This window comes from Corythoichthys intestinalis, chromosome 18, assembly GCF_030265065.1.
Source record: "Corythoichthys intestinalis isolate RoL2023-P3 chromosome 18, ASM3026506v1, whole genome shotgun sequence".
Lineage (NCBI taxonomy): Eukaryota > Metazoa > Chordata > Actinopteri > Syngnathiformes > Syngnathidae > Corythoichthys > Corythoichthys intestinalis.
Window position 1 is genome coordinate 18,314,710 of NC_080412.1, and position 22,791 is coordinate 18,337,500.

Here is a 22,791-nt window from a genome sequence, read left to right on the forward strand (position 1 = left end):
ATTAGTTTATCACGTAGACATCCAATACATTTGAAGTGGAATGGCTGGTGGCAAAGCATTCGTATCCTAAAATGTCATCACACACAAAAGTAATGGTCCATTTCAATGGTCTGATGTATTAATTCCACAACAAAAAAGTGTTGAAAAACAACGTTAAAAAAGTGTTTAAAATTAATCTCAATGATCTCTTTTATTTCATTAGAGCATTCATGGATGACCTCGTCATCTGAGTTATTTCTGAGCGTACTTCCTCCAATTACCACGAAGGGCCTCCTACCGTGTCACATTTTCAGTGCATGACCTCTCCAGTGTCAGATGCTTGGGAGCTTGCTGTTAATAAAAGTCAGTGACCGGGATCGAGGCATATAATTACAGTGTTTGATGCATCATATAAGGCAAGTCCCTGAGGAATTACTAATGTGCTGTCATTACTCACACTTAGCAGAATTATGATTTTATCACTTGTGAGGTGGCTGTCCAAAGTATCTGTCACGGAAGAGTTGGCTGAGCTACAGCTCTCTGTTAGATCTCTGTTACAGTGAATAATGCTGCAGGTCCTGACACAAGGTCATGACAGCGCTTTAAGTTTCACGAATGCAATTCCAACTCGAGATTAACGGACCGGTGCAGCAGGCTGCTTGCCAGCAGCAAACCCAACGTGGTGTTATCATTATGAAGTAGCATAGATTTACAGACTCATACAAATACGAACATACTGTATATGTAGTGGTAAGTGATGACTGGTTTGATTGTTTGTAAAGTTCTGTCTTCTGTTCAGAGACCATGTCTTCATTTTAACTGGAATCAACTGTTTTTGTCTTTGAATGACCTTTCTCCTCCAGCCAGAACAGAGTTGCTCCCCATTGTTCATGGAAGACTGAAAACCCATTTCATCAACTAGGATGATTTGTCGCCCTCTTTCTAACAGATCTTTCTCCTCTGTTTGCACTTATATATATCCCGAGCAATATTTCTTTTCTCAGCACATTTATCTTAGGGCATATAAATAATACCAGGCATGCACACCACGACCTGAAGTATTTTGCGCAAAATGTTACCTGCATGGCAGTATGGATGACAACTGTCATTAGCACAGTTGCCTAACAGTCCAGAGGTCATGACTTAAATTCGGGCTCTTTAGTCTTTCTTTCCCTCGGAAGATATTTTTGTATGTTTTTTTTTTTTCCTAGAATGAAAATGAAAATTTGTAAATAAAGTACTAGCGAACGTTGTCTACTTTAGCCAATCTTGTAGTGGCCTGAGTCCTTTTTTGTACACTGATGATTAAAATTGCTAGAATATACATTCAACTAATGGTTAAATTTTTTTGTGTTTCCTGGAGAATCGGGAAAAATAATTTAGGTGTCTATTTCAAGACAGCTTCACTGATGTTTAGACAAGCTGTCATTTTTCTTTTGACCGCTTGATGTCAGCAAAGCGGCACGATTCCGACACATTCATGAATTCAATGAATAAAATGAAGATGAAGAAAAGTAAGGGAAATGAACAGGACTTTTACCAAGTGAAATAGTGAATGTTTTTTTTTTTATTTTTATTTATTTTTTTTTTGGTTGGTTGGTTGGTTGGTTTTGTTTATGTGTATCCTGGCCTAAATTCCAGTAAAGTAGTTGGCGGTAGTGTGCCTGAACGTCAGGTGCCATCCGCCATAAAACCCAAAGAAGAAGAGTAAAGGGCGGGGCTATATTTTTGAAAGGCGCGGGCTGAACGGGAAATGGCGATGTTGCTGTTCACAAAAACTAACATTATTTCTGGGTAATTTTTCGCTTTAACCTCGCTGGAGTAAAAGGCGGAAAGGTAAGCCAAAGTTTACCTCTTGCAAAACGGCACTAGCACAACCACTGCCAAATATGACGCTAGACTAATTTGTTTTTCTACAGTCACCGAGCCGGTTTACATTTAAAATCATAGGTTAACTGACGTGGTTGATGAGAAAGGGAGTTTGTATGCCTGATGTGTGTATAGCCCAGAAGTCATGTATTTGATATTTTTCGTGCTGTCACGGATATAATTCTGGATTTCGAAAATACACGTGAAAATTTTCAAACATCTACAAAACATATGTGTGAATCGCGGATGAATATGTGTGAATATTTTTTTTGACAAATTTCTCCCCATAGTTTCAGCAGGTTCCTCATTGCTTCATTTAGTCTGTTCTGGATTAGTTTGGAGAACATGCAAGTGTGCCACGGCACATTACAGGCTGAAGGCTGTACGCGCATGCCCTCTACTGCCTAACTCCAATAAGTCCACATTGCATTAATCAGCCCTGATTTAAAAAAAAAAAAAAAAAAGAGGATCAATAGATACTGGCCCATGCTATATGTATACCAAGTTTCAAGCTGTTGAAGGCCTTCAGCCTTTCAAAGCAAAGACCCACAGTGGCCTTGGAAAACCACTTTGGAGACCCCTGTTGTAGCCAATGCAAGGGTGTTTGTCAAATCTGTGTACAATTGGAATTTGGTGTTTAGTTTTTCTGAGGATTGTTTGCGAACTAAACAGATACTCTTGCCCATCTGGCTTTTTTCCCCTTTCATTTTTCTTTTAAAGGTTATCTGCAGTCTCCATCATGGCCAACGAGGATGCAAAGGTGATCCCGGTGCGGGTTGCATTGCGCTGTCGTCCTTTAGTGCCAAAAGAAATTAATGAGGGTTGTCAGTGCTGCCTTACCTTTGTGCCAGGGGAACCACAGGTCTGTATTCAAAGTTATATATACACAGCACATTGAATTCCCTACTTCTAGGTACTAAACATCTACCGTAAGTATAGACCCTACTCACATACGTCACAAAATGACGTGTCGCTGTATCCGGCCGCCATATTGTCCGTCATTTTTTAGCCCTATTCTCAATGGTTTCAATTAGTCGTGCAATTTATAGAGCAATTCATGGAAGCCCCGGTGTTATCTGACGCTGTAAACTAATTGGATGCGTTGCATAAAAGGCGTTATGTGGAAAAGCTTCAGTTTATCCATTCGCCAGATCCATATGTGATGCCTAAATCGATGCTTTTCGACCCGCTATCTTCGCCGTCCCTGCCTGACATCTGCTACCCTGATATTTACAACTATCTTGTCCACACAAAATCAGCCTATTCTCACGAAAGTTTGAAAAACTTTAAGAGCTTGGAGGCTAATAAATACTTCGTTGTTGGTTGGGTGAAACAGGTCCTCGTCCACGAAAATTCGGCAGGAATCTATCTTGTGCTCGGGAAGGTGAGTTACGAAATTTTCAATTCAAAATCTTTTGTTCTTGCTAACATCCACTGTCAAGTCTAATATATTTCATGTCATTTGTCAATGGAGCTAGGGCTTTTAATGTTTATATGGTTTAGCGATAGCACTCTCACTACATACATATACAGTATAATATGTAATAAATATGAAGTCCGATAGCACTACTCCAGATTGTCCCTAGTTGAATTTATTTTTTGGCTTCTGACCTCAATAGTGAAATTGTAAATTAATTGTATGACAACTGTCTTATTATCCCCTTATAATTATATATTTTCAGGTAGTTCATTCACAACGTCTGAGTGTATGTTGTCGGCGATTAGCCTCGCAATGATCTTAATTGTGGTTGTCAGCCCAAAACTCTCTAAATATATATTAAATGCATCTTACCAGATATAAAATGACTACTACATAATCTGTGGTAATCGTTTGGAGCCCAGTTTTCTCGTCAATTGCAGCAGCCCATCTCGCTCTCCTCTCCGGGTCTCTCCGAATCCGGTAGAACTTCAAGTCTCTCCGTCTATCTTCTCTGTTATTGCAACCGATCGCCACACACGCCTTCACCATTTTGATTACTAATGTTAACGAGCAGAAAAACACGCCATAATAGGAGGAATTTACGTAACGGTAATGCATCAACAGTGACGAGTTGACGGACAATATGGCGCGGGGGCGTGGTTGTGACGTCATGTGAGTAGGGTGTGTGTACTGTGTATTACTGTGTGTATTTCTCGTTAGATTATTGTTAAGGCGCCATATTTGTTTTGTTGTTATGCTATACAGTATAGGTAAAATATACATTGTTCTTTCAGGTGGTGGTTGGTACGGAGAAAGCTTTTACCTACGACTATGTATTTGATCCAACTGTAGAGCAGGATGAGGTCTTCAATACTGCTGTGTCACCCCTATTACGTGGGCTATTTAAAGGTAGATTAAGCATTATAGAACTATGTACACCAGGAAACGGTGGCAAAGAGGTTCAAAAAATGTTTTTTTTTTTTTTTTTATTGGGTAGGCTACCATGCTACAGTACTTGCATATGGACAGACCGGGTCTGGGAAGACCTTCTCCATGGGGGGAACATACACATCAGCTCAAGAGGATGATCCCTCTAACGGCATTATTCCACGCGTCATCAAGACTATTTTTGATGAAAAGGAAAATAGGAGCAACTGTGAATTCAGCATGGAAGTATCTTATCTGGAGGTATTGTAACTTTTTCCTCTTGATGGATAAATACGTGTTTGATGTCTGGAATGTTTTTTTAACGCGGTTGTTACCCCTTTAATTTTAGATCTACAATGAGGATGTGTTGGATTTGTTGTGTACTGCTAAGGATAGACCTGCTTTGAGCGTTAGGGAAGACCCCAAAGGAGGTATCAAGGTAAATTCTGTATAATTACCAGGGTTTTTGTTGGGGGGGGGGGGGGGGGGTAAAGGGCAGCATAGGGCTGGGCGATATGACATTTTTGTTTTCATGAACATTTTAATAATAAAAAATATTAATAAAAAATATGAATTTTAATATTTTTATACTTCTATAAGTGTAATCTGGCATTACAAATGTGGACATGACTTTTTGGGTCCTGTAAGCCACACGTGTATGCTAAATGTTAAAATTGTGGCCTATAACGTCTCTATGGTGTTAAGTAATCTGTTATATAATTGCTTGCTAGATTTCTTTTTTGGCAAAACCAACAACATAAATATTTTTTGAATAATCCACAATAAAAAAAAAACTTGAACCATAAAACTGATTTATCACCTAGGGCAACAAGTTGTTCAGCGTTGTTTGTGCTTGCTTCAATGTGTCTGTCCATTTTTTAGATTGTCGGGTTAACTGAGAAGCAGGTGGTCTCTGCTCGGCAAATGGTAGACTGCCTGGAGCTTGGCAACTCCACTCGCACAGTGGGCTCTACGGCAATGAATGCTGCCTCATCACGCTCGCATGCCATCTTCACCATTACGCTGGAGCAACGCAAAGGGAAAGACAAGTCAGTGTTGTTGTACTTCGAAATAGGGGTCACGGACATGGTGCCGCTGGGCTCCAGGCAGCCTGTGTGGATCACATGAGTACCCAGCGCTTTGAGTCCCTTGAAGGTGGAAAAGAACCGTAGAGAAAGCCCATTTCTATGTACATAGTCTGCCAAGAAGTTGTTCACTTCCAAATTTAGGAATCCCACACTTTGCTGGTTAATTAGTCTAGATTAGGCATGTGCCGGTATGATATTCTGACGGTATGATAAGTTTAAGCCAAAATATCACGGTATCACAGTATTGCAATTACAGCTTTAAAATGTATTTCTTTGAGATATCGGAGTTTAAAAAATACTTTTTTCTCCATTGAACAGGATTTTTTATTTTTTTTCAAAACATTAGTAAATTGTAACATAAGTATAATGTTAGGTTAAAATAAAAATAAATGCAGTAGGGCTGTGCCAAACGACAAATTTTCTCCCGATTAGTCAGCCGACTTTTTACGATTAGTCGACTAATCTAATAATTTTTTTTTTTTTTTTTACTAATTTAGCAATGACATTTTTGTTGACACTTATCAATTGACACAAAACATATTTGAACACTCAAATTATTTATTAAAGTACAAATAAACACGTAAATAACAATAATAAATCACAAATAAACAATGAGTTCAAATGCTGATAGAATTAACTAGTGTAGCATCCCGATTGAAAAGATGGTCTCTTAAACTGATGGTTTACAACTTTTATTCCATCCTTGATGTAAACACACTGTAAGAGCTACGGTGCACACAAATAAAGCAACACAATTAGAAATTAACAAAAACTTTTCACCTTTTTCCTTTTAAACCTTATTTATATATCAATGAATTGCCTATATGAATTGCCTTTACCTTAATTTATTACCTTATCATTGACAATCTCTCCCTTGAGTGCAATCGCTGTATATACTGTATATATTTATGACCTTTTATCCCTATATAATTTTCTATACCATAAAATAAACCTTTCAATTAGCATTAAGAACAATACTAATAGCACTTATAGGCCCATTGTCAATGAAACATTATTATTTAGTAAGGCGACAGCACCCTCTGGTGTATAAAAAAATGAAGAAAAAAAAAAAAAATTTACAAACTAGGTGAAGGCGCTTGGGGTGTTTATTCACGGCCGACGTGCAGCCAAGCTTGGCATTGAAGAGACAGGACAGAAGAGTGTACTCTCCTTTGTTTCTTTGAAATAAGTCAATGTTTTGGACACTCTGGTGCGCTTTTTTTTTTTTTTTTTTTTTTTTTTTTTTTAACCCTTCATTAACCGTCGACGGGATGTTGTGCTCGTCGACGGATTTACGTCATCGATGACGTCGACTATGTCGACTAGTCGGGGCAGCTCTAAAATGCAAGCGTTTTGGTGAGCCTAAACACACAGCCACAGCTCAACATTATTACTATCAGAACAAAAACAATAATTTTTCATAAAAAGCACGTGTGTATGACTCGTATCATGTTTGCATTATACACACACACTTTTTCTCAAAAGAGACAGTTGCCAGAGAGAAAAAACACTGCACATTTTACCACAGCTAGACACACTAAACACGCTGGAGTTAAACCCTCGTAGCTGGTGGGAAACGTTCATGACAGTGCTTACCAACCTTTAATGTTGTCTAAATGCGAAATCATATAGGAGGCATTGCCTCCTCGGTAGCCACCCACCGCAAACATGTTTTACATGTCGGTTGGCTCTCCTTCTCTAAGCCACAGCTGTCTGCATTTTTTCTGAAGCCGAAGTATTCCCATACCAGCGATTTCGTTTTCTTCGACGGGGGGAAAAAGTTCAGGAGTTTCACCTCCTCCAGCTATCGTGGCGAACAACTGACTCACTGACACTGAGGAACAACTGGTGGGGGAGGGTTGAGCCCTGTAGCTACAAGTGAGGTATTTCTCCATGCATTTTTGGGACATAAAAAATAACTAATACCTTAGGGACGGGATGACAAATTTTTGCAGTTTTGAAACCCTGACGTTTTCACACCGCGGTATACCTTGAAACCGGTAATCGGCACAAGTCTAGTCCAGATTAAGGGCTGGTAATTTAAATGAATAAATGATAAATATTTCTGAAATTGACATTTCTGATTTAAATAACTTGAGCGTGTTATGCAGGAAATATGTTTCCTTTATTGGTTTATTTTTGCAGAGTTGACTCCATTGTTTCTAAACTGCACCTTGTGGATCTGGCTGGTTCAGAAAGGCAAAAGAAAACCAAAGCGGAGGGGGATCGTTTAAAAGAAGGTACGATACTGTACCTCAATGCCACTCCTAAGTAAAACATTGAAATAAATTTGTGCTTGCTGCTGAATAAAATGGCTGTGTCCTCCGACTGTGTCTTCACTCACATTTTCATCCTCAGGCATCAGCATCAATCGAGGCCTTTTGTCTTTGGGTAACGTGATCAGTGCTCTAGGCGACGAAAGCAAGAAAAATGCCTTTGTCCCTTACAGAGACTCCAAACTCACTCGCTTGTTACAAGGTAGGCTTTGATTTATTTTTAGGTCCGCCTCAGACACATCCTCCCTTTGAGGACCTTCCCATCTCCAGGCAACTATTATATGGAACGATCACTGTGCATACTGCCTGTGTCGGTTTTTGTCTAAAGTTACATTTTATATTCTGTCATCATTTTTCACCCAACACGTGAAATGGTTGAATCAGCTGTTAAGTGTAAATAATGAACTTCTTTCACATAAATTTTGTTTTATTTACTTTATTTGAACACTGTGTGCACTAGCGGTGTGACAATACAACGGTGATATATAAAGGCATGCGAAATTTCCGATTCTTAAATTATTCGCGATTCGGCCGTGGAAGATTCGAGAACGATTCACAAACATCCAAATTCCGATTACTGAATTACCGTAATTTCCCGAATATAACGTGCACTTTTTTCCCCCCAAAATCAACTTGTAAAATCATGGTGCGCATTATAAACGGGTGCAGGGATGGAGACAAAAAAAAATATATATATATAATTTTTTAATTGACACAGCCAGGTGTTGAAGAAACGTATGCGGCGATCCGTTGCCGACCATTACGGTACGTGACATCACCATTTTGTTTCGGTCGTGGTGAGCTAGGGAAGGAGTCCGAGGTGGAGTATCAAACAACGGAGCTAATCCGCGTTGCTTTATTGACATTTAGGCTGCAACAAAATACGGACGCAATGTCTGTCTCACATGCAACCCGCGGAATATAACTCGGCTGTTCCCTCAACAAAATACCTCCCCCTGGGAACTATACAACGTGCCAACATAAGTTCTGCCGGTGAATTCTGTTATAACTCGCTACACGGTAATACTTCACTGTAATTGGTCAAATTATTTCGTCTGTGTTAAATTCTGCTTTTTTTCACTGTTCATAAAGCACAGAATTTAGTTTCTTGAACTCATTTGAGTCAACGTTTATTGCAGCTCCGCAACTCGGACCGTAACAAACGTAACACAACACTGACTTTCTGTGTCCGTCAACTATATCTGTCCCTCAGGAAACTCAAATCCAAATAACAATACTTCCTATTGTTACAGTCTAGTCAACAGCGATGCACTCCTCTGATTTCCGACCTAAATCACCACTTTTAGTTTACCGTATCAATCCACGGAAGAAACATTTATTCATCATGATGAAACGAGCAAGTTATACAGCAGCCTTTAAAAGAAAAGTCACATCTGTTTTGTTTTCTCCTGGATTCTGGTAAGTTGAAAAAGTTGTCAGATCATATTATTACCGTAAATATTGTCAGTTTATGGTAATGTTTTGAACTACCAATATGCTATGCTTGTGCTGTGTTTCACCAGTCAGTAAAATGACATTTCTGTATCTGTACACGAGCTCTGTTTTCTTGTATTCTTCTATTTATTGGTGCTAAAATTAGGGTGCGCGTTATACATGGGTACAATAATTTCCCCTAGATTTTACAGGTAAATTTGGGGTGCGCGTTATACACGGGTGCGCCTTATATTCGGGAAATTACGGTATACCAGGTAAAGCGGAAATAAAACACAGTCAGCGCGGTCTTCAGGACGCAATGAGGAACGGACCGAGAGTAAATATGTTCAACTCATGTCACTAGATTTAAAAAAAAAAAAAAAACAAAAAAAAAAACAATAATACCTGATTGCGGCCGTCAGCCGCTACAAACAGCACCCAGTTGCTAGTTGCTACAAACATACGGCAACATACGGCTATGGTAGATGTAGCTGCCATTACGGCAGAATAAAGAAATAAATAATTGACTCTTTGATCTGGGGGTGTAATGTTAAGTATTTAGTTTCTGTGATATGGGGTGGGAACTAAAGTTCACTGCCGCGAGTTGACAGGGGTACTGTTAAGCGTTACATCGGCTTATTATCTGATGAACACTACAGAGTACAGACAACTTTTCAGTACCTCTGATTAAGATCAACAAGGAAACATCTCAAGTGCATAGTGCATCGAAGAATTGAAGCTGAACTAATTTCCTCTGGAGTATGCGGCCAATGAGGTAATTTAGTTTGTGTTATTTGTTAGTTTGCGTTAATTGACTTAGTTTCTGTTAGAGTAGTTATGTATTCATGTTGTTTTATGTTTCTGTGTGAATATAATTTGACTTCATGTATATATTTATCTGTGCTGTATGAAAATGATCTGACTTAATATATATATTTGTCTGAACTGACTTTATGTATATTTTTATCTGTATTGTTCAGTTCTCACGGCATTGTCACGCCATTGTCAAGGCATTGTCACCGCAAATCAAGGCATTGTCAAGGCAAATCAAGTTCTGTGATTAAAGCCCGTAAAAGAGAAACAGCTTGGTTCGTCATTTCGACTCGAGAGGGAATTACAGTAGATATCACATATATATAGAACTAGATGTTAAATGACAGACGACGGCCGTGTTAGATCATATACCAAGAACTACATGCGAAATGACACTTTCCCGCGCTAGTAAACAGGCGCAATCTTAAAGCAGTAGACTTCTCTAGAAGGCTCTGTTGTAGCAAACCTAATTACTTTTTATCTTAAAAAAAAAAAAAAAAATTTTTTTTTTTTTTTTGACTTGAATCTATCTTTAAATGATGAAACAGTTTTAAAACTTTCACGTCGAAAGTAGACAGAAAGGAAAGCAATTTTAACTACTTTAACAGTTAATTCACAACATTAAATTAATTGAATGTAGTTTAAAGCTGCCGATACAGAATGGGGACTTGAGTATTTTATTTACTGTTTGTAACGGTTAACTTGATACTGAAATAGTAGTTTGTTTAGCCTGAGAGGATTTTTGAACAATTTTAGAACTAGTGTACAAAATATTAAAAGCAGGGATGGGGGGTTGTGGTGCATCAATAATCGATTTATAATCGAATCGGAGCCTCTGAATCGTAATCGAATCGTTAGGTGTCCAAAGATTCCCACCTCTAGTGATATATCATGATACTTTGTATCCCAGTAGGTTATTGATAGGCTCCGGCCAAGAATTGTTATATCTTTTTTAAAAGGTGTCACTGCTTTAACAAAAATAGAATCAACATGTTGCTCGTAATATTTTCCATAAGTGTAAGTTAACTCATTGGCTCTCATTGACTGTGATAGACATCCAATCTATTAGAAATGGGAGAGTAGCAGCGCTTCACTGCTACTAGTCATAAACTCATTTAAATTCACAACAGAACAGTGAAAATGGCTTATATTTATTAATTTTACTGTGGAATATCGTAGATTAAATTCCTGATCCTTGCATTGATAATTGTTGTATCGCGAGTTACAGTGGTATGGAAAAAGTATCTGAACCTTTTGGAATTTCTCACATTTCTGCATAAAATCACCATCAAATGTGATCTGATCTTTGTCAAAACCACACGGATGAAAAAACAGTTTGAATAACTAAAATCACCCAAACATTTATAGGTTTCCATATTTTAATGAGAATAGCATGCAAACAATGACAGAGGGGTGGGGAGGGGGTAAATAAGTGACCCCTCTGCGTGAGGAGACTTAAAGAGCAATTGAAACGAATTTTTATCAAACATTTTAAGTCAGATGTGTGCCCAATCACTGATGAGTGGTGTGAACCTGCCCTGCCTACTATAAAACACACACCTGGTAAGAAATGTGTTGAGGAGAAGCATTGTCTGATGTGCATCATGGCTCGGTCATAGGAGCTGTCTGGAGACCTGCGATCAAGGATCGCTGATTTGTATAAGGCTGGGAAAGGATACAAAACCATCGATAAAAGTCTGGATGCTCATCAATCGACAGTCAGAGAAGTTGTCTACAAACAGAGTTTTGCACTGTTGCTTCTCTCCCAAGGAGTGGCCGTCCACCAAAGATGACGCCAAGAGTTCAACGCAGAATACTCAGAGAGGTAAAAAAAGAACCCTAGAGTGTCTGCTAAAGACTTATAGAAATCGCTGGCACAGTCCAATATCAGTGTGCACACATCTATATGTAAAACTATGGGCAAGAATGGTGTTCATGGGAGGACTCCACGGAGGAAGCCACTGCTGTCTAAAAAAACAGTGTTGCTCGTTTAATGTTCGCTAAAAGACACTTAAACATTCCACAGAAGTTTTGGAAAAAAAAAGTTTTTGGACTGATGAAACCAAAGTTGATTGTTTGGGAGTAACACACAACGTCATTTGTGGAAGAAAAATGGAGCAGCTCACCAACATCAACACCTCGTCCCCACTGTGAAGCATGGTGCAGGGAGCATCATGATTAGGGGCTGTTTTTTTTCTACCTCAGGGCCTGGACAACTTGCAATCATTAATGGAAGAATGAATTCATCAGTTTATTAGAATGTTTTGCAGGAAAACCTTAGGCAGCCTGTCAGACAGTTAAAGCCAAAAAGAGGATGGATGCTGCAACAAGACAATGATTCAAAACACATAAGTAAATCAACTTCAGAATGGTTTCAGAAAAACAAAATACACATTCTGGAGTGGCCAAGAAGGCCGGACCTGAACCCCATTGAGATGCTGTGGCATGACCTAAAACAGCGATTCATGCCAGACATCACAGGAATCTGACTGAACTACAGAAGTTTTGTAGAGAAGAATGGGCCGAGATTGGTCCTCATCGTTGTGCCAGACTGATCTGCAGCTCCAGGAAGCGTCTGCTTGAAGTTATTGTTGCCAAAAGGGGGGCCACAAAATATTAAATGTGATGGTTCACCAACTTATCCCCCCCCCCCCCCCCCCCCCCCCCATCTGTCATTGTTTACAAACTTTCCTCATTACAATATGGAAACCTATAAATGTTTGGGTGGTTTTAGTTAAAGCACTGTTTTTTCGTCTGTGTAATTTTGACAAAGATCTGATCACATTTTATGGTGATTTTATGCAGAAATGTGAGAAATTCCAAAAGGTTCAGATACTTTTTCATACCACTGTACCCATAGGTTGCCACCCCTAGACTGTAGGATAATGAAAATCTCCAGGTCCTTGAAAAGTTGTCAAAAAAATAATTGTCTGCTTACCATCAACAGGGTAGTAAAGTGTTTGCTGGCACACATACTGTAATGTTTGTGCCTCATCAGATTCCCTTGGAGGCAACAGTCACACACTGATGATTGCGTGTGTCAGTCCTGCCGACTCAAACTTGGAGGAAACCATCAACACGCTGAGATACGCTGACCGAGCTCGGAAAATTAAAAACAAGCCTATCGTGAACATCGACCCCAGAGCAGCGGAACTTAGCCGCTTGCATCAACAGGTGCATGGAAAGCATTAAAAAAAAATCTGACGTGACCTCTGTCAAATTCCAATGCGATTCAGTGAAATTATCTAATTAGTCAAAGTCCTGACAGTAATTTTATACACAGGTTCAGGAACTGCAGGTAATGCTTCTTCATGCCCGTGGAGGAGTCTCGCCAGTGCTCACTGGGTAAGCGGCCTGCAGTCGCTACGGCTTTACAAGAGGTCAAGGTGTTCAGTTTGTTCGTATGTTTTATTTATTTATTTATTTATTATTTTATTTTTTTTATACGGGCCTCAGGCCAGAGACGAGCGAGAATATGAAAAGGCTGTTGGAAGAGAACCGCCGTCTGCAGGACCAGAACCACAAATTGAGCAAGGAGTTGAGTGAGACTGTGGGACAAACCACCCTCATGTTTGAGAAGATCATTATGGTTAGTGGCTTTGAAATTTTGCCTCCAAGGCCAAAGAATGTTCAGGAAGTTGTTATAGAGAATTTGATGAAGAAAGAAAAAATAATTTCAGACATTTTTATTCTGTTGTAGACGGAGCAAACAAATGAGAAACTTCTAAGCAAACTCAAGCAACTTCAACATGCAGCGTAGGTTTTCAAACTGTTTTGTCATTGTTCTTCCTGATGTTAAGACTAAGACTCTAAACTCATTCATAGCCAATGATCATATTTCAGTGCCATTGACAATCTGTTTGGACTGGGAGGGGCTTGCAGTAAAAGATTTAAAGCTGGTTGAACAGTAGGAAGGCTTTTGATGTGTTTCCTTGGTTTGAGTGTTGTAAGTTGTAATTTGACAAAGTAACCAATGTTAAAAACTGCTCATTTTAAAGCAACTATCCTTTGTCGTCATCAGCGGCAGCCAATCAGTTAGTAATTTGGGATTGCTCTTACAGTTGCAGAGTAAATCTTCAAAAAGTGTTGGAGACACTTGACGATCAAGAGTTGAAGGAAAACCTTGAGCTTGTGAAGAATCTGCAAGACCTTATTTTGGAGCTCAAGGTATCGAAATCACTACTAGAACCACAATAAAAAGTATACTGTCTTTTTAATTATCTGTTACAAATACTTTCTCTTAGCGTGAGAGTGTAGGCATTGCTGCGTCTATCGACGCCATGGCTGCAGGGGTGGACAACCCAGATGAATTGGGAAATGCTGGTGATACAAATAGGTCCTCACCTGTAAGTTGTTGTTTGTTTCTCCCTCTCCTGCTCTCCTAATTATTGAGTTCTTCATTATAAGATCTTTTGATTTAATTACAGTTCTCACGATACTAAAATTTTCAATTGGATATCGATGCTAAAAACAATGCTCTAAATAGTTTCAATACCACATTAAAAAAAAAAAAAAAATCATATTAAGCTTTTCAGTTTAATTAATTTTTGACACCCCCCACCCCCCAAAAAAACGTCCTCGAATTGCCTCAAATCCTATCTCGTACATTGTTATCAAGAGTAGTGAAAATCAAATTTACCCCATGAAAACAAATTTATGGTGATCTGTGGTAGTGCAAAAACAAATAACTCTGTCAGTGCTTTTGCAATACCGTACAGCATGCAACACGTCACCTTTGCACATTAATATTCATGACATTGGCAACTGTTGCTAGGGGGATCAAACTCGCGTTTGTCCTTCATGCTAGATGCATGTAAATAGTGTACAAACGAGATATTTACTCAGCTAAACCTACCAATTCTGTCTGAAAATGATGTCCCTGTTGCCAAATTCACTGGTAAAGATGTGGAAGAATATACAAATGTTTAGTTAAAGAGATGGCTTGAGTGTCGAGGGCTGAAAAAGACTACCTGATCCACAGGTTGCTTTTTTATTGACACCTTTTTCTTGTGTGCATTTCCTTACGACACTGACATTCTCCTGTTTCAACAATCTATCCTTTACCACCATATGCCCTGTCTTTCTTATATATTATATCCTCTGTTTGTCTTACGTCTCTGACCGTTCTTGGGGATCATTTACATTGCTAGTTTTGTGTAGTGATCGCAAATGCTACTCAGTGACAGCCAACAAACACTTTTTTTCCCCCATTAATAACAAATCTTAATTCTATTAAATTATTTACACTTCCCCCTAACTAAAGTTGTTTCTTTACAACAAAAAAGGTAACAACAGTGGCATTCAGATACCATTTAATTTTTTTTTCAGGTCATTCATTGTCAGACAGAACCAGCACGGCAAAACGCCACGCTTAAAAATAAGTAAAAATATCAAAATGGCTTACCGCTTCAGGGCAGGCTGTGGCAGGCAATGGATCAGCATTGTCATCTGTAGGACCATGGCTCCCAACAAAATGTTTACTGCATATGAAGGTGAACAGCTTTACCTTGCTGGCGTTAAACTGGTCTTTCAGACGTCTGCACAAATTGATCCATTGTTCACATTTTGGCTTCGGGAAACGTATGAAGAAAACATCCTTTATATGTCGTAATGTCTAAAGCTGTTTCTACGAGTTCCATAGCAGCAGTGTTTACTCAGCATGTTCTTTTTTTGAATGATTACCGGCAGAAAACAAGCAGTACTAGAATAGGTTGAATGCGAGCGCGCTTCTACTGTATGTTGACCCTCTTCCAGTTTACAATGGTGACATCACGGTCTAAAAATAACATTCGTGCGGTACGCTATTAAATGTTGTATCTGGATGCAGCTTTTCAGTCAATCAATATTTTTGACAACCTTAGACTTTATCAAATTTGAAAGAATATCCAGTACCATTTTTCCTCTCAGGGTCCTTGAATTAAAATGAAACCCAAATTCCTTTCCTCTTTTTTTCCACCCAACACAAAGGATACCAACGCAACTGCTGAAAAGCCTTCGCTAGATGACTTTACAGCCCATCACGCACTGCAGCAGGCTCAGATGTCTAAAGAGCTGATCGAGCTTAACAAAGTGTTGAGATGGAAGGAGGAACTGGTTAAAAAGATGTGCCAGAACGATAGCCAGCTGGAGTCTGTGCAGTTGGAGCAACAGGTGAGTAAAGTTTGTCTTATTGTTGTTGAAAACAGGAAGAAGGGGGGGGAAAAAAGCTTAAATTGTACACGTGGTGACTTTGGTTCAAATTCATAATAATTGCATTGTAATTTAGTATTGTCATCCCACAGAACAACATGAATGATCTGCAGATGGCAGTGAACTCTCTTCAAAAGGAGAAGGAACAACTTGTTTTGGCACTTCAGTCTGCAAAGAAAGACACCAACCAGGCTAAGTACGTGGGCTGCTTTGTCTTTAGAGGTTTATTATCCAAAGCTATTCTAATTTCACGTATACCTGAAGAACCTGTTTGTCCATCTTCATCTGACTGGCACATGTCCCCCGTAGGCTGAGTGAACAACGGAGGAAGCGTCTACAGGAGCTAGAAGGCCAGCTGGTTGACATGAAGAAAAAGCTCCTTGAACAGTCAAAAATGCTCAAACTCAAAGAGTCTTCAGTTCAGAAAGTCAGCAAGCTCACGCAAGAAATACAGGTCAGGAATATTTTTGCTCGAATATATGGCACCCTGCAAGACCAAATCAGATGTTTTTTTTTCTTTTTTTCTTGCATGCATGGATTTTACTTGTACATTTCTAGTCGCAGGAAATACATGGCCGTTGACGGTGAAAGACGTCCAATCCATTTGAACTGGGAGCGAACAAACGTAGTTCATTCTCTGCCAGTCCTCGCGGTTCAAATGGATTGGGCGTCCACTAGTGTGATGAACTCATTTAAATTCATTACAGAAGAAAAAAAGAGCCACACGACTGGACGTCAATCATCGTCAATTCAAAGTAACGGCAGTATTTTCTGCAGGCAATGAAGTGCCAGCGTACACAGCTGATGCGGCAGATGAGGGATGACTCTGAGAAATTCCGACTGTGGAAGAGTAAAAAAGACAGAGAGGTGCTACAACTGAAAGAGAAGGTACAGCTGGTCTTCCTGAAAAAAAAAAAACACCCGGATATCCATGTCCAAATGTATGCTTAACATTTTTTCAATTTAAACTTTTTACAGGATCGTAAACGTCAGTATGAATTAATTAAACTTGAGAGGAATTTCCAGGCACAAGCCAATGTCCTGCGTCACAAAACAAATGAGGTGAAGTTTTTTCTGTCGCTCGTTGGTGCATTGAGAAATGTAGTTTATCTGCCCTCGAGTGTTTGCAGTTTCCCTAAAATACTCACAAAAGCTGTGAATGGTCTGACCAACAGGCGGCAGCAGCAAACAAAAGACTAAAAGATGCTCTCCATAAGAGATCAGAAGTCAAGAACCGTGGAATTGAAGGAGCTGCTGCAAGGGTGAAGGTAGTATTCTGTGCCTCATCCTTATGCTATAATACTAATGACACCTTGATGAAATTAGTATTTGGAGTGATTCTCATGAAAGCTGTGCGTTATGGTAATGGACATTTACCAAAGCTAGCTTAAAATGGCAGAAGACTATGATGACTCGGTGTATATATATATTTTTTTGTGCTCCCTAATTTTATTTACAGTAAAATATCTAATTGATATTCCAAAACGTGTAATATTACATTTTAAGGTAATTATCACCTATGGTGGGGAAGTAGTCATCTATAAAAATGTAAAAGATACTTTGTAGGCATCTTTTTTTTTCTTGCCTTCTTTGTGGTGCATTATGGGTCAGAATAACATTATTTTAATAAACACTGTAATTATGACGGGACCAGATTTTCCTTAAATATTTATTATACAAAGTAAAAAAAAAACGTATAGGACCATTATAGCTTATCTTGTGCTGCTCAAATAAATATTGAAAACATCAAAGCTTTTCATGGACACATTACAGTAATGAATTTACGATTCTAATATCAGTTAAAAACATACAAAAACTATTTTGGTAACAAATCGTGGACTGTGCCACTTAATAGACATAATCATCTTTTAACAGAAAATGACTTATTTCAGTTTTTCATGACCATGTCCCTAAAATTTTCCAAGCCAGTTTAGGTTAGTTTCATGAGAATTACTTGCGCTTAGTACTGTGCAATATGGGCAGGGTAAAATGATATCAAGATATCGATAGGCCATGATATAATACATTTTACATTATTTGGTAAAAAAAATTAGTTATGACAACACCCCCCACCCCCACCCACTTTATTTTTGAATTCACATTAAACTGACCTTCCACAAATATTAAATGAAGCAAGTACAGTGATCCTTCGCTACTTCGTGCTTCAAACTTGGCGCCCCCCCCCCCCCCCCAAAAAAAAAAAAAAATACAGATGAGCTGTCCCGAGCCGATCGCGGAGTCTCACTCTTGCACCCTCTCCCTGCTCGTCAGGCCGTGCACTGGAGTTGCTGATTAAAGCAATTATTAAACGATGATTGAGAGATGTTTATGTTTGATCTTGCCAGAGACAAAGTCACAGCGCCGCATCCGTCAGTCATTGTTTAACTTGTTCAACAGTTGCTGTGGCAACTCAGCTTCAGTGGATTTGAGTGGACTCATTCAATAAAGCATTTAATATAGCCAAGGATTTTTCTACTACTTTATTGTTTAAAAATAATTCAGTGAGACAGTAACATGTTTAAAACTCATTATTACTTATTATTATTAACGTATTATTATAATTATTACATTTGAGGTGCTTAAAAGCTTATTAAAACATATACACATTTTTAGTTATGCCCCCCACCCCCAAAGTATGTCTTATATGTATCTCTTTCAAATGCTAAATCTAAATAAATACATTGAACACACAAAAAAAAGGGGGGGGGGGGATTTTCTCTTATCGCGGCAGGTTCTGGTCCCCATTAACCGTGAAAAACGAGGGACCGCTGTAGTGCATTAAACAAAGCAAGTTGTGCTGTACACTAAAACTATCCGGTGTAAACAGAGCCAGCACATTGTGCTCAAATGTAACCCATTGTGCTCAAATGTAACCCTAATAAATAGTCATTTTGACTTTTAAGTAGTGTTGCCCCGATACCGATACCTTGCTCTGCAGTATCGACTTATACCGATACTACTTTGTTTGAAATATATATATCCAAAGTGAATCAAGTAGTAGTAGTAGTTTATTGCATACCTGGTATGGGTGATAAATTAGTTAAATAAACCTTTGGCTCTTAAAGGCCAAAATAGTGCTAAATTCGTGAAATTAAAACATGTATAATACTAGCCCAACAATAAGAAAGTAAAAATACAATGAATGAATAAACTTTTTTTAACCCTGAGTTTTGGCTCTCATAGGCCAAACAGTGCAACTTTCATGAAATTATAAGTAATAATAATTGACCACAGCATCCTGTCTCTCGATTAGCCTCCCTCTCGGTGCACCAGCAGCAGCACACACTTAGCCGCTTAGCTTACTTTGCTTACTTCTACAGCACTTTTGAATAGGCTTGCCACCAGTCCTTTGAAATAAGGAATCGTTCTGAATTGGGAATTAAAAGTTGCGTTCCATATGGAACCAATACGGAATATATATAAATGGATACATTTCTATGCATTTTAGGAGTTTTGGGATGTCCCTTTTTTTTCGTCGCCTGTACGGCTTTGGGCGCGAGGGAGCGTCCCTTATTTCTATTTCTGAAAGGTGGCAACCCTACTTTTGAAACAGGTCTCAAATTACTGCGGCATTTCTTTCTGTAAAAGACAATGAAAGTAAAGTAGACGAAATGAGCTGACCAGTGTTCGTTGCTCCGGTCCAGCCCCCTTTCTCTTGGTAGCAGTTGCGGCTGTTGTAGCCTCAAACTCTTTGTGTTCATTCACATTTCGTCTTCAAATGTTTTATCAGGATCGACGTATTGAAACTGGCAGATTTACCTCCACCTCTTGAAAGATTTCAGGCCGCAAATCTTGCTTGCAGCCATTGTACTAGACTGAGATTATAAAATGAAATATTTCCAGACCCCCGACATTTTCCACTCGTAGTTTGATTTTCCTACATATGAAAAAGCTGCCCCGGCATCTGTTAAAAGCGGCTATTGGCCCGCTCTCCTTGGTCTGGAGCAGGCCAATAGAGATAACTGCTTGGCATGCAAAGTGATCATGTGTCATCACACAACAGGGAGTGTAGTGAGCGTCAGGAGAAAAACAGGCTGTGGTCAAGTGTTAATACTGGACCGGTAAATGGTATCAGTGCCGTCTTTGTTGGTACTCGCCAATACCGATACCACCATTTCGTGCCGGATCCCCCCTGCCGATACTGGTATCTGTATCGGTGGATCTTTTACTTTTAAGACCTTCCTTTTTAAAGCTAGCATAATATCATTGTATAAGAAATTAATTAATATTAGGGATGTCCCCGATCCAATCACGCAATCGGAGATCGGGCCATTTTTCAGAGGATCGTAATCGGGTGAAAATGATCGGGTTTTTAATTTAATCCTTTATTTTAAAGGGCTAAACAGGAACAAAATAATCCAGAAATACAATGGCATTGGCGAAAGAAACCGTTACATCCATTTTGTACTCTGCAGCACCCCCTTAAAAAGCGGAAGAGGAAGTACTGTAAATTGTACAGTACTGCAACATGTTTGGAACTTTTAAAAAAAAAAAAAAATTTTTTTTTATCGGATCGGGACTATGTGTCGGCAGTCTCAAACTCGGGTCACTCTGACTCGAGCACAAAAATATGCGATCGGGACATGCCTAATTAATATTGCTATTGGAAGTTGGAACTAATTGTGTAGTCTGTGTTTCGTGTGGCTTTTTTCTGTTGTCTTGCATGCATTCCTTGTGTATGGTTGGCAGGGGCTCAATTGGCTAAATATTGAGTGGCGATGGAAATATCTTTAGGCCGATTGGTAGTACTACTATGGCATATGGAATTAATGTAGCAAGTCATTACAATTGGTCACCATCTTCTGGCCAAAATGTGCATTACAGAATCAGGTCTTTTCATGGCGTGAATGACAATGGCTGTATACAATGTCAATATAGCGTTTTAGCGAAATATATCGTTCTATCAAACAGCACTAATTGCACCCATAATAGTAATGTAGAATTTCATGTTACTCCATTGGGTCTCCAGTACATAATTAATGTAAGTCATGTGATACACGTCTTCTTGGGATTAGAACTGGCTTCTCAATGAAGTGGAGGTTACAGTTAGCATGGAGGAAGCTCGGCGGCACCTCAATGACCTTCTGGAGGAGAGGAAACTCTTGGCTCATGAAAGGAATCACCTAAAGCAGCAGATTGATGCTGGGGAGCGACCAGCTGCTAAAATCCGAGTGAGTTATCTCTTAACGTGCTCATTGTCATCAACTTTGATACGTTGACTTATTATTTTGTAACGGGTATGTTAAGCGTCGGACGCTGACCATTTCTGAGTTGGAGAACCAAGGGGCACTGGAGGCGCCTCTAGTGAAACAGTTAGAAAACCTGGACACAGAAATAGAGCTCAGGTTAGTCAGACAACACACTCACTCATCAGTTGATTTGATCCGCACTATTTATGCAATGAATATTATAAAATATATATTTGTAAAAATATAAATTATTTTTCATGTCTGTAGGAAATGCTCCATTTAAACATGAGAATAAATGTAATCGATCATCGGTTGTCATTTACAATGAGTGTTTTTACACAGTTCGATTGATCATTTTTACAGGAATGCCCAAATAGCTGACCTTCAGCAGAAGGTCCTTGACGCAGACAGCGAAGGGCGACTGAAACATCGTATAGACGGCATCACAAACATCGTTGATGCCAGATGTGCCGTCAGAGTCCTGGTAGCTGAGGTGAATTTCGTTGTCCTTCTAAACAAAACGGAAGTTTTTGCATAATTGATAATGCTCTTGACTGAGAATTGTATTCATCTTAGGCTTGTGCTTTTCAATTTTCCAATTTTATACAGCTGGTGACGGCAAAGGTGGGCGCAGCAAAGCTGGAGAGTGAACTCAAACAAGAGAAAGCGAGTGGACAAGAACTGAAAAAGACTTTGGCTGATGAGCAAATGTTGACGTCCACCATGGATGTGGAGCACCAGCAGCACATTATTGAAATGGAGCAGAGGCATCAGGACAACGTAATCGCTTTAGTTGAATTCATTTTATTTTTATTTCAAAATATCGCCCTCTACAACAGTTCCCTCTCTCCCTCAGGTCCAATGTTTTATCGAGCAGCTCAAGAAATGCAAAGAGAATGAAGCACAGCAAAAAGATGAGAGCTTGAAGGAGAAGGAGTGTCTAAAAATTCAGGTTAATATCAACATACAGGAAAAATGGATTTACATTATTTTTCGCAGTTAATTGGGTACAGAACCCCATGCAAAAAGTGGAAAAACTACGAAGTAAGATTTTTCCCCCACCCTCTCCAAAAAAGGGAGGAAAAAGACTTCTTTTAACCAATATACTTTGGTTTTACAGATTTCTTTACTATTTCGCATGTTTGTAGTGTTACGGCTGTATTTAATCTTGGTTTTAAACGTTTTGCAACTTGAGTAACTTGTGTACACCACCAAACAATGCACAACTTGACATGGAAATATATGTTAGCGAAGTCGCTAATTAGCATAGCGCCCGGCGCTAACTAGTAACATCTCAAAAACAACAATAAAGTCTAAAAAATACAAGAGGATTTGTGTACTCGCCTCTGATAGACTGACACGGGACTTGGCAAAACACTAGGGACTTTTTCCAGTTAACACGACTTCACTGCAAAAAATGCCACTTCTAAAACAAGTAAAAAATTATTTGAAATGTGATAAGATTTGCTTATAACAAGTAAGAACATTCTGCCAATGGAACAAGCCTAAAATAAGACATCCATTCAGGATCAACTAGTAAAATATAACGAGTTTCCACATCTCGTTGAACTAGTAAAATACGTCTTATTTAATTCTTATGTCTTATT

The 22,791-nt window shown here is 39.0% G+C and overlaps 1 protein-coding gene across 2 annotated transcripts in view; it reads left to right on the forward strand.

The window, feature by feature from the left end:
* kif4 (kinesin family member 4) overlaps positions 1-22,791 on the forward strand; it is a 33,382-nt gene that overhangs the window by 6,647 nt on the left and 3,944 nt on the right. Inside the window, exons 1-25 of one of the 2 annotated variants that reach the window (XM_057821114.1) lie at positions 1,669-1,815; positions 2,569-2,710; positions 4,063-4,177; positions 4,266-4,456; positions 4,545-4,634; positions 5,078-5,244; positions 7,429-7,523; positions 7,642-7,761; positions 12,805-12,980; positions 13,090-13,151; positions 13,263-13,395; positions 13,507-13,562; positions 13,868-13,973; positions 14,051-14,152; positions 15,774-15,956; positions 16,088-16,191; positions 16,305-16,449; positions 16,773-16,883; positions 16,974-17,057; positions 17,171-17,263; positions 21,011-21,166; positions 21,243-21,340; positions 21,548-21,677; positions 21,794-21,964; positions 22,041-22,136. In XM_057821114.1, coding sequence (XP_057677097.1) covers positions 2,588-2,710; positions 4,063-4,177; positions 4,266-4,456; positions 4,545-4,634; positions 5,078-5,244; positions 7,429-7,523; positions 7,642-7,761; positions 12,805-12,980; positions 13,090-13,151; positions 13,263-13,395; positions 13,507-13,562; positions 13,868-13,973; positions 14,051-14,152; positions 15,774-15,956; positions 16,088-16,191; positions 16,305-16,449; positions 16,773-16,883; positions 16,974-17,057; positions 17,171-17,263; positions 21,011-21,166; positions 21,243-21,340; positions 21,548-21,677; positions 21,794-21,964; positions 22,041-22,136 — 2,907 coding nt within the window. In that variant the 5' untranslated portion in view covers positions 1,669-1,815; positions 2,569-2,587. Of the gene's footprint in view, positions 1-1,668; positions 1,816-2,568; positions 2,711-4,062; positions 4,178-4,265; positions 4,457-4,544; positions 4,635-5,077; positions 5,245-7,428; positions 7,524-7,641; positions 7,762-12,804; positions 12,981-13,089; positions 13,152-13,262; positions 13,396-13,506; positions 13,563-13,867; positions 13,974-14,050; positions 14,153-15,773; positions 15,957-16,087; positions 16,192-16,304; positions 16,450-16,772; positions 16,884-16,973; positions 17,058-17,170; positions 17,264-21,010; positions 21,167-21,242; positions 21,341-21,547; positions 21,678-21,793; positions 21,965-22,040; positions 22,137-22,791 lie in introns of those variants that run through there. The other variant, XM_057821115.1, reaches the window with a different exon arrangement.